At 39.8% G+C, this 10,654-nt stretch overlaps 2 protein-coding genes across 2 annotated transcripts in view; one reads left to right on the forward strand and one right to left on the reverse strand.

The window, feature by feature from the left end:
• The window catches only part of LOC109581446 (nuclear distribution protein nudF 1-like), a 7,858-nt gene extending 919 nt beyond the window's left edge, over nucleotides 1-6,939 (reverse strand). The window contains exons 1-12 of the mRNA XM_019995546.1: nucleotides 6,739-6,939; nucleotides 6,499-6,589; nucleotides 6,358-6,445; nucleotides 6,214-6,307; nucleotides 5,579-5,620; nucleotides 4,831-4,903; nucleotides 4,397-4,474; nucleotides 2,333-2,392; nucleotides 1,006-1,083; nucleotides 811-916; nucleotides 484-542; nucleotides 3-29 (exon numbers count right to left, since the gene is read on the reverse strand). Coding sequence (XP_019851105.1) covers nucleotides 3-29; nucleotides 484-542; nucleotides 811-916; nucleotides 1,006-1,083; nucleotides 2,333-2,392; nucleotides 4,397-4,474; nucleotides 4,831-4,903; nucleotides 5,579-5,620; nucleotides 6,214-6,307; nucleotides 6,358-6,445; nucleotides 6,499-6,589; nucleotides 6,739-6,838 — 896 coding nt within the window. The 5' untranslated portion in view covers nucleotides 6,839-6,939. The remainder of the gene's footprint in view (nucleotides 1-2; nucleotides 30-483; nucleotides 543-810; nucleotides 917-1,005; nucleotides 1,084-2,332; nucleotides 2,393-4,396; nucleotides 4,475-4,830; nucleotides 4,904-5,578; nucleotides 5,621-6,213; nucleotides 6,308-6,357; nucleotides 6,446-6,498; nucleotides 6,590-6,738) is intronic.
• A 149-nt stretch (nucleotides 6,940-7,088) lies between these two features.
• LOC109581452 (uncharacterized) lies at nucleotides 7,089-10,446 on the forward strand. The gene is made up of 3 exons (XM_019995560.1): nucleotides 7,089-7,959; nucleotides 8,060-8,368; nucleotides 8,632-10,446. Exons 1-3 carry the CDS (start codon nucleotides 7,185-7,187, stop codon nucleotides 10,293-10,295), a joined length of 2,748 nt encoding a protein of 915 aa, XP_019851119.1. The 5' UTR covers nucleotides 7,089-7,184; the 3' UTR covers nucleotides 10,296-10,446.
• Nucleotides 10,447-10,654: the final 208 nt, after the last annotated feature.

Raw genomic sequence — 10,654 nt, forward strand, 5'->3', positions numbered from 1 at the left:
ACTTCATATGCTGAATGAACGACTGCCACCTGTAGAAAGGAGAGAGAGAGAGAGAGAGAGAGAAAGAGAGAGAGGGTGTGTAAATTTGAATTTCTACAGAGCGTCATCACTATAAAGACATATGCCATTTCATTGTTTTTAGATAAAATAAAGCTAAAGAATGCACACACACACACACACGCAACACACACTGTAATGTAGACATGATAGATAAGGGAATGAAAAGGCAATTAGGATTATACACACAATACATTATTCATAAATCAACAATGAGTTCACAGAATGCATAATGATAATGGTGCGTGAAGCTTTGGCTCTTTCCCAAAAACACACACAGACTGTTTCCTTTTCACTGAAATAATACTGATACATAATCCTTAGAGACAAAACACACACTATTATGAAATTGAATGATATGAAAGGATCAAACTAATCCACCCATGCTTATAGGAACACACACACACAATACAGGCCTACATATACCTTATTGAATTGGCTCCAGTTCTCATAGAGTGTGCAGCTGGGTCCAAATAATCAGTGATCTGAAAGTATAAAGTCATTATTAGCCCATTGATTACATTATAGTTGCATGAAGACCCTCTACTAATCAGCATATACTATTCCAGGTGGCCTCTTGCATAATTTGGAACTATACCAATGACCTTAGCTTCCTATTTAAATCTTACACAATCCTTACAATTCATGTGTGTGTGTATGCTCAGCACAATTACTGCATATATGGTAAATGTATATACACAATAAAAGTGAATGAGGAGTCCAGGGTACGTGACTGTCTGTGGGTGTATGCACCTTGTCACCAGATTTAGGCTCAAAGTGAAAAGGAGTGTTACTTCCTTCGGTTGACACCCACAACACTTTAGTCTCCGAAACAAATGATACACCAGTTATTGTGTCCCTGGAAATATAAACAAAGAACTAATGATGACTTCAGTGGGTGAGAGGGTGAGAGAGAGGGAGAGAGAGAGAGAGAGAGTTAGGGCTCACAAAAATTGAAGTGAATGAAGTTGCTTGATGTCACTCGACCAAATCTTGACCTGCTTGTCAAAAGAGCCTGTAAATACCCTAAAAGAAAGAGAGAGAGGGGGAGGAAAGGTGAAAGGCAAAGTTTTACTCAGTGTATGCTTCAGCTGATGAGCACAATAGTACAAGGCTTTTGGAGCAACTTTTAAAATTTGTAATAAATTTAATTTTGATCCGAATCAGCTCAAACTTGAAACACAATATAAGCACATCAGGAAAAATTATAACAATAAAAAAATCTCATTCTATAATTTTTGGTAAAATTTGACCAGACTCTTTAAAAATCTAATATCGATTGGAATCAGCTCAAAATTTCTATGCAACACAAGAACAGGCTGAAGGCATATCCATCAGAAAACAAAATCTCTCCCCTTACTGTACTATAGTAAATAATAAGCTTTGTTAAATTTAAAATAAACCAGCAAAGGTGCTAAGCACTATGCCATATATGGGAAACCCTGTGAGAGAGTCCATGTACATTGCATGTGTAAATTAGGTCAGTGCCTAATGAATACATGAGACATTAACCTTTTAATCTGACACCACAAACATTAAAACAAACTCACAACCAGCAGTCACTACACAATGCATGTAACAACAAGCTCATGATTCACTTGAAAATGTAAACAAAATGACAATTACAGGAATGATTGACATATTATTTATGTACACACACACACACACACAGTCACACACACACACACATACAGTGAATGCCTGCATGTTTAATAACATCATCAAGGCATTGAGTAGCATATCTAACACTTAATTCTTGGAAGTAAAACGAAAGGGAAGTTTATTTCACTCAAATGACTGGAAGGAAATAGAAAAATACACAATGCGGGCAAAAGTAGTAACAACTCAACCACATAGTGTGTCCACTTCTAAATATGGACACAAACTGTACCCAACAACTGACCCTCTACTAATCCTAGGAATACACTACTGATAATGGTAATAGAGTTCATTAATGTCAAAGGTGTGCTAGTCCTTCCTTAACAGCCAGGATACCATAACACACAGTAAAGCATTTGTAAACTGATGATCACATTCCTCTACAAACATAATTATCATCTATTCACCAGCTTGAACTAATTACCCGCATTAACAGGGAGGGTAGATGTACACATCATTATGAACCATGATATCACATTAGGAACTCAGTAATAGTGCAACTACTACATAGTAATTGTTTATCTTGTATTCATGTGTCATTCGAAATTTCCTCCTTCACCATTTTATCATTACAATTGTCATCATACATACATGCACTTGGTGTTGTTTTACTTACCAGTCAGTCTCTGAATCCACCCATAGACAAGTCACTGCTGCATCATGTGCCCTCTCTTTCCTATAAAAGGAGAGTACAATCACACACACACACACACAGAAGTAAAGGTATGCATTAACTCTACATGCATCATTTATGATGCTGCTTTGACGTCAAAGTAGTAGCTATAGCATAATGTAAATGTGTGTGCGTCAAAAATTATCAATTAAAATATCTTATTAAAAATACATTCAATAAGTCACACGCATGTACATGCATTTCAAGCTCAGTCATCCTTAGAGGCAAAGCAATAGATCAAGAGATGTTGAAATACAAGTAAGTATAGTTATAGTACCCCCTGAGGCATAACATTACTATAGTACATGAAATCCCTCTCTCCTAAGGCATGAACATATACAGAGACATTACTCTCTCCTCTCTCATTCTCAAACTCTCCTTTCCCTTACTTCACTCTGTTATAAACTCAAAAGTTGCTACAAACTATTAAATTCCCACAATGCAAACTTGACCCGTGACCATATAATATAGTGACTGAACCGAGTCAACCGTTGCCATATATGGAGGCAGTGCTCCCTCTCAGATTAACCACGAACATTATAGATGAGACATATTGTATTGATGCTTGTAAATCCCCTTCTTCTCTTCCTCTCCCTCCTCCTTACCTCTTCCTCTTTGGACTGTTCCCCCCCCCACTCTCTCTCTCTCTCTCTTTCCATAGATAATGCACACACAACATCACGAAATGTACAAATAGTATTGATAGCAGTTGGTTTAATACTCAATTGACACTATAAATAAATGTTGGAGGGAGAATGATGTGACACTATGACACCATGACATCAGGAGATAACACCAAATACACAATACACCCTTTCCCTCTCCTCTATCTCGACCCAAGGTCAAGCACTGTGTAAACACGAGGATGAATATTAGTATAGTACTGACCAGGAGAGAGGACAATACAGCTAGTATACTTTATCACTAATGTAGAGTAATCAACTAGACCTCTTACAATAATCCCATGGCAATGAAAGGGCATGATTGATAATGCACAATCATTTTAATGAGGTCATGCAATAATAATAACAATAACAATAACAATAATAATAATAACAACAGCAATGATGAGGCCATATGGTACTATTAATACAAGCAGTCTTTAAAACACATAATACATGTATATGCAGGCATACATCATTGCTTTTGGTAGTGAATGTACACAACCAGAATGCCTAACATATCTACATAAGCTACAGTCAGTGACCAATAAAAAGCCATACAGGATCATATCAAGGCATTAATAATACTTGAAAGGTATGAACTAGGACATCAAAGTAACAGTATCATTTATATTAAAGGTACAAAGTGGCTGTATTACAATATGGTCACATTCCTTGAAAGCAAATATTGGGGGGTGACCTAATGAAAAATGCACTGACACATCCTGTGAATGCTATTGACCCAGGACAGACTAACCATAATAGAGGTCATTTTGTTAATCACAAGTTGATATGTGATACAGTACATCATTAGTGCCATAATAAGTGTACTAATTGTGAGTGAGTCCATGACATTATGTGTTCCTCCTTCAGCTACATGTATATGTGTGTGTGTGTGTGTGTGTGTGTGTATAAACTCTATGAGAGATGAATGAGAGTGGGGTGCCTCAGAGGGTGCATGTGCATGGCATGTGTAGGTGAAAGGCGTGTCAATTGGCTCAATACAAAAAAGATAAGATTCATAGGTCTACAACAATGCCATAGAGGCGTGGAGAGTCTGGTCAGAGGTCAATGAAAATATAATATTTAAAAGTGTAAGGCAGTGTCTGTATCACTTAAAGCAGTGCCAAATATACTATACTGGCACATATTGATTTGATTTAAATTCCTCCAGGAAATAAATGGTCAATGGGAGCAAACTGTTTTCATTGAAGCATAAAAGGGAATGTGGTGATAGAATGTCATGCATGTAAACATTCAATTATGCCTAGACTCTGACACTTGGGATAGAACAAATGAGAGAGAGAGGGAGGGAGGGAGGGAGGAGGGTGAGACTGTCCCTTACGTATAAACCAAATGAAGTTCTGGAGTATGAGCACTATGAAGACCCGATACGTCATAGACACAAAGACGTTTGTCATAACTAAGAAAAAAATGAGAGAGGAACAAAAATAATAAGGGGAGAGAGAGAGAGGTTTCTGCTCTCATTCTAGACTTGTATAAAATGTTCTCTGCTTGTTAGGCTGGCTAGTGCAAAAGAGATAGTGGACCGAGGCATTTTAAAGTTAATGTAAAAGGTCATGTTAGCAACTGAGCAGTAATGGGATACTGTCTAGACAGAGCTCACTGTTAGTGTCTGTAAAATGAATAGTCCGACTATCAAACTCCATATAATACAATATGCATACATAATGTAACAATAACATAGAAATAGCTGAAATTTTCATCTTTATAGTGTAAGCTTGTGTATGGATGCATTACATAAGTATACTTAGTTACCCTGCTGAGAAAACCTTGTTACCATCAGTTTCAATACAACGTATGATGTCTGTGTGACTGCTTATGGTATATCCTGATGAAAAGGAGAAATAAGGATGGGAGAGAGAGAGAGAGTGGTGAGTGAGAGAACATGCTAATAAGACAAGGGGGATTCACGTTCACACACACACAATCCAATCACTATAGTCACAATCCTATTATACACAATCCTATTACACTATCTCCAGTGACAACACATCCACCAACTCACTCTCTCTCTTGTGTTTATATTACTCGGAAGATGGCTTTGTGGTTCATGAACTCATTAATCAATTACATTCCTGAATCGGCTCAGGTCAGGCACACACTTAATAACTATGCAATCCGCCTATGTTGGCTCTGTGTGTATTTGTATGATTGCTTTGTGTTTCTATCCTAGTGTATGTCATTAGATCATTGTTGAAGAATGTACACTGAAAAGTGCCCTCTTTATTTGTGTACACAAGCTGTAATGCTCAACGTTACAGTTAGTTCCACAAGTCATTTCCCCCTTTCCCCTTCTACTTGTAGGGAATCCCTAACTCTGAAAACATCAATGTTTAATGCTCATCATGATTATGCTTAATAGTAAATGTAATTACACTTATAATCACATTCACTCTATAAGCACACACACACACACACAATGCTCCTATATTTTTCACCCTACCCTCTCCCCATGCTAGCATTCATAGCCCATTCACTTAATGGATTATTATGTTTTGCTTACCTCCTTTAGTCAGCAATGGAAGCCCCAGTGTACCATATTGGCCTGCAAAAGAGAGTGAGACAGACATAACAAAAACAGCATCGAAGTCAATCCCAAAAAATACTGAGAGTACAAGGACAGATTAAAGCATATGCGGATAAGGAAAACTAGCTCTGATTCACACCAAACATCATCATAACAATTGCTTTATTACTTATTTATTGTACTGCAAATTAAACTCTACTTTGAAAGCCATTAACCTTTAATGGCCAGGCTTGTTACACGCTCTTTCAGTGCAAGCTCAATGTCTCGCCTCTTAAATATCATGATAATAATATTATAATTATAATTAATACAATGAAGGATTAGAATATTAATACTTTTAGTTACCACTAATCAACGACTCAATGCACAAACTATTATTAATCAATCGACGGCTTGTAAACAATTGTTAGAGCAAAACCAGAACACAGACCCACCCTTGTAAAGGCACAAACACACACACACACACACAAGAATATCATAGTAAATTCCAAGAACTTTGGTTTTCCTATATGACCCTGACCCTGGAGACATCAACAGGGTAATTTCCTGATTGATATCTATACACTTCATTGAACTCTACACTCTATAATGATTGATTTTCATAAACAAACCTGATGGTAAGAGTACAGAGAGGTTGCATAGACAACCGACCACGAGCCCATTTAGTTTCTGGTACCAACACATCGAGTAGATCGCTTGACCAATCTATGGTAATTAATTGGAATAAGAGTTAACGCTTCCATGTATCAACTAACGTCATTAGCACCATTGATAGCGCCTGAAGGGGCCCACTGGATTATACTACCGTCCAGAGAACTGGATATCAGCAAGCGACCAGTTGCCCTGTGAAAAGTTATAAAGTCATCATAAAAATACACTATTAATGTAACAGCTACCAATATAGTAAGTCAGTGATCATCCCTTCGTGCTTTTTGAGACTAAGTGTTGATTTGCCTGTATCTGCATCCCAAGTTTTAATAAGACCGTCTACACAATAAGAGAAGAGATAAGAGAGAGGGAGGGAGTGAAAACTGTGGTTGGGTTTTCAAGTGCGCGGGGTGGAGCTCATTTGCAGGCTAGCCTGCAGCAAAGCTACAAGACGCAATTTACAAGGTCTTCCTCTCAGCCCGGCTAACCTTCGTGGCCTGTAACAATCTCGCGACGAAGAGGATGATAAGTGAATGCTGTGACAGGAGAGGAACAGTTCAACTTGAAGCTCATTACCCTGGCGTCCATTTTGGGTGCAATTGATCAGAACTGAATAATAAATTGGCTTATAATGTTATTATGCGTGACCTTCCTCCCCCGCGATCGGACTCCTTTGTCCCTTGACCTTGTACAATAATATAAAAGAGCGTGCCATAGGCATGAACTGTCTGTATATTACACTTTATTATACAGGCAAACCATATTCATTTTCTGTTTATGGTTTGCACGCGATAACGGTAGAGCTAAGGTCGCGAGTTTAAAAGGAAGCAAATTCATTTACTTTGGACTCAATTGGACCATTTCAAGTCAGTGAGCAAGAGATATCAGCATAGTGGATACACAACAACAATACCGCTTGAAGGAGCAATCCACCATGGAGTTTAGCTTAGAATTAAATCCAGAGAAGACTCTTTTTGTACTCGGGCCTTGTTTTGCAGCCTCACTCCTCAGGGAGGGAGCCACCGAGGGCGGCCGAAGCCTACCGCCACTGAGCTACGCCTCGCTGAGAAAGTCACTCAAAGAAGCTGGTCTCTCTTCTAACAAAAGACCCCGTTCAAGTAAAGGAGCAGAGGAGCTAGACGCCCAGCAGGGAAAGCGAAGATTGGAAGATGTGTTCTCCGGCATATCCCGAGAGCAGCTCCAGAGAACACAGCTTGCAGAGACCCTCCTTGGACTACAGCAAGAAGGCGCTCTACTGGTCTACTTGCACCCTGACAGTCTCTGCGAAGAGGCTATGGACCTAACAGCATTCACTCTGAGCCAGACAGAGAGCTGGACAAGAAGTCGAGCCGGTCTCCTGCATCCTTTTGGAGTCCATACTGCTCCAGAGAGTATCCATGTACCACCCGCGAGCAGGAGCAGATCAAACGAGATTAGCATACCTCAAGAACTATCTGAGGTCCTCAAGGAGAGGTCTTGCATTTGCCTAGGACTCTATCCAAGCGGGAAAGACGAGCCTGATCCAGGGAATCCTCTAGTAGACAAGTTCTTGGATTGGATCCACAGTTACTCGGGAAACCTCCCCACCATCATCCATGATAGCAGCACTGCATCCACTGCTGCATCATCTACAAACGCAGAACTGCACATTCACAGCGTCCCCTTGCCACAGGGCCTATGCCATATTAGTGAAACATCAAAAGTTGTTGGTAAGTGGGCTCTTCTATAAACTTTTGCATGTATGTCTTCTATATAAGTCTGCACATGCTCTGTAATGTTTACTATTTTTTCTCTTTATCATTATTCCAGGTCAAGGAATCAACTTTCCACCTCAAGTGGAAGGGGCAGTCTCCATATCACTTGTATTAGGTAACAAATCTGGTCTCTCTCATGTGACGGACATAGTCTCTCGCTTTCCTGGAGTTAACTTTGTAATCAGCTGCAACCTTCAGGCCATGGGTCTAGAGTTTCATCCTCTCTCCGTTCGTCTGACAACGAAAAACTTTAAAGAATTTTGGGAGAACCTCATGTCCCCTAAGACCCTCTCGGAACTGGTAGAGAACTCTGTGCTCTTTATCGTGCTTAGGAACGGCCCTACAATCTGGCTTAATAACACAGGTAAATGTCTAATGAGCGCAACAGTGCACGCTGCATGAATGAGAATGGGTATCCCTTTGTGGCCAGCTGAGTTGGTCAAAAGTGCATCATAGCAGGATGTACTGTCTTTGACATCAGCAAGTGTAACAGGTCACTCGTCATCCTTTAGTAGGAAGTAAAAGTAGCGGAATGTTTTCTTTAGACCCATTTGGCATATCCTGCTCCTGTATAGCAACGGAATCCTAAGAACATCTCTTATTGATATATTTTCTTTTATATCACAGGTAGCAAGAGCTTTTACAATAGCAAAATAAAGGGACGGACAGTTGAAGATGTAGTGAAGTCTTCCAGCCTTCAACCTCCTCCTCTCTCTAATAAGACCACCAGTAGACAAATACCCCGCTGGTATACAACAACACGAAAAGTCAACTCAAGCACAAGTGGTGTCAGCAAGGACTCCCTGGGTTTACTGAAAGATGACAGCACTCCGGTGCTAAGCAGTATCTTAAAGGATGGTAAAGATGGAAGAAGGAAGAGCCTACCATTGCCGTCTTCTTTCTCTTCGTCTTTAAAAACTAAGTTCCCATCAAATAATCCTATAACTGTAACAAGCAGACAGCAATTATTAATCAGTAAATATTTATTTACACGAAAGCACAAGGAGACTGATCCAGCTGCAAATTCCACTCTCCTCCGCAGTCTCTTATCTGGAGAGCCTAAAGAGTTCCCAAAGTCAAGCAAAGTCAAAAGCAGCACAATGGAGCTGCTAGAAAAATGGACGACAGAAAGACGAAAGAACCTTTACATCAAAGAGAACTCTGCATGGTCGTCTTGCATTGATAAAGCTCTGAAGCGCAAGATGGAAAAATGGGAAAAAGTGAGAGCAAGAAGGAGGCAGAGAAGCATCGAGCGAGAAGCTAAGACTTCCTCAATTTCGAGTTCCAATTCTGAAGATCTTCGTCAGCATTTGACCTCTCCCGTCACCTACTCTCCCCTTCAAGCTTCCCACTCAATCTCTCCCTCTCTGCTGAGTCCCATTAATCCATTCCTCTTCCCCACAGCTGCTGCTAACACTCTCTCCCTTCACACCTCACCCCTGGTCTACCCAACCTCTTTCCTATCCAGCTATCCTTATTTGACTCCTGCAACACTGCCCTACGTCCAGGCGGCTACCGTTCTCCCTCAAGTGACGCCTCCTTCTTTGAGTGCTTCGAGCATTTTCGGTGGAGCAGCCACTTTAGCTGCAGCACCAGTCACAACAGCTACTCCTGTCCTATCTAGAAATGGTCAAATGTATCACTCCACGCATTATGCCAGCTCTGTAATGGCAGACTCATCCAGTCAGACAGCAAACAGTCGAAAGAGAAGCAGTTCTTCTCAAAAAACAAGTTCTTCTAGTTCCTCGATTTCAGCACTTTTAAAGCAAGAGCAAGAGCTCCCGTCGACAGTCTCAAAAAGGCAAAGGCTGACCACCATCTCTCCTTCTTCGTCCTACATGGACGATCGAAGCGATGGGGAGGAGGAGAGAACACCACCACCTTCCTCCTCTTCCCGCCGTGATGGAGAGCTCTGGCAGTTCCTTCTCGACCTCTTGCTGTCCAACATACACTCCGACTGGATACAATGGAGCCCTCAAGTCACCATGGAGTTTACAATCAAAAAGCCAAAAGATGTTGCAAGACTATGGAACACGTATGTCGGTAGCGAAACAGACTCAAAGGACACAACAAAATTTAAAACTGCTCTCGGTTTTTGTCTCAGGAAATCTCCTCCTATCATGTACAGTGTTGAAGGAAAGACACACACTTACAGATTTAGTCAAAGCGTCCTGTATTACATCAACATGAGATATACGCAACAATTGGAAGGAGATTTCATTTCTAAGAAACTCAACACTGACAATAGTAGGGAAATGAGCCGATCTAGGGAAGTACTAGTGGTCGATTAGTTTTTAAAATTATTTAGACGATTTTACAATTTCATATATTATCTATGTATATCTTGCTTTCTTCGCCCCCATCTCTTATAATAATATATTTTCTTCATTCTTTTTGTAAAATGAAATCCTTTCTTTCTACTGCTTGACATTTTTATAATAATTATGAATTTCGAAATGCTATAAAATAAAAATTTCTAGACAACTGCAAAAGCAAAAAAGATCAATAAAATATTAGAAAATGTATTATGATCAAAATTAAATAGCAAAAATTAATTTTAATAAAAAATTGAAGTTGACACTGAATGACAGTGGTGTGTTTATTTATATCAGGAAATAGGGATATTTTGAAACCATTTTTAGACTGTAGC

Source organism: Amphimedon queenslandica, unplaced genomic scaffold (assembly GCF_000090795.2).
Source record: "Amphimedon queenslandica unplaced genomic scaffold, v1.1 AMPQUscaffold_13438, whole genome shotgun sequence".
Lineage (NCBI taxonomy): Eukaryota > Metazoa > Porifera > Demospongiae > Haplosclerida > Niphatidae > Amphimedon > Amphimedon queenslandica.

Excerpts from the sequence above, each read along its gene's own strand:
- LOC109581452 (XM_019995560.1), top strand. The coding sequence starts at position 7,185 with ATGGAGTTTAGCTTAGAATTAAATCCAGAGAAGACTCTTTTTGTACTC. Across the intron at positions 7,960-8,059 it reads TGAAACATCAAAAGTTGTTG|GTCAAGGAATCAACTTTCCA; the intron begins GTAAGTGGGCTC and ends TCATTATTCCAG. Across the intron at positions 8,369-8,631 it reads AATCTGGCTTAATAACACAG|GTAGCAAGAGCTTTTACAAT; the intron begins GTAAATGTCTAA and ends TTTATATCACAG.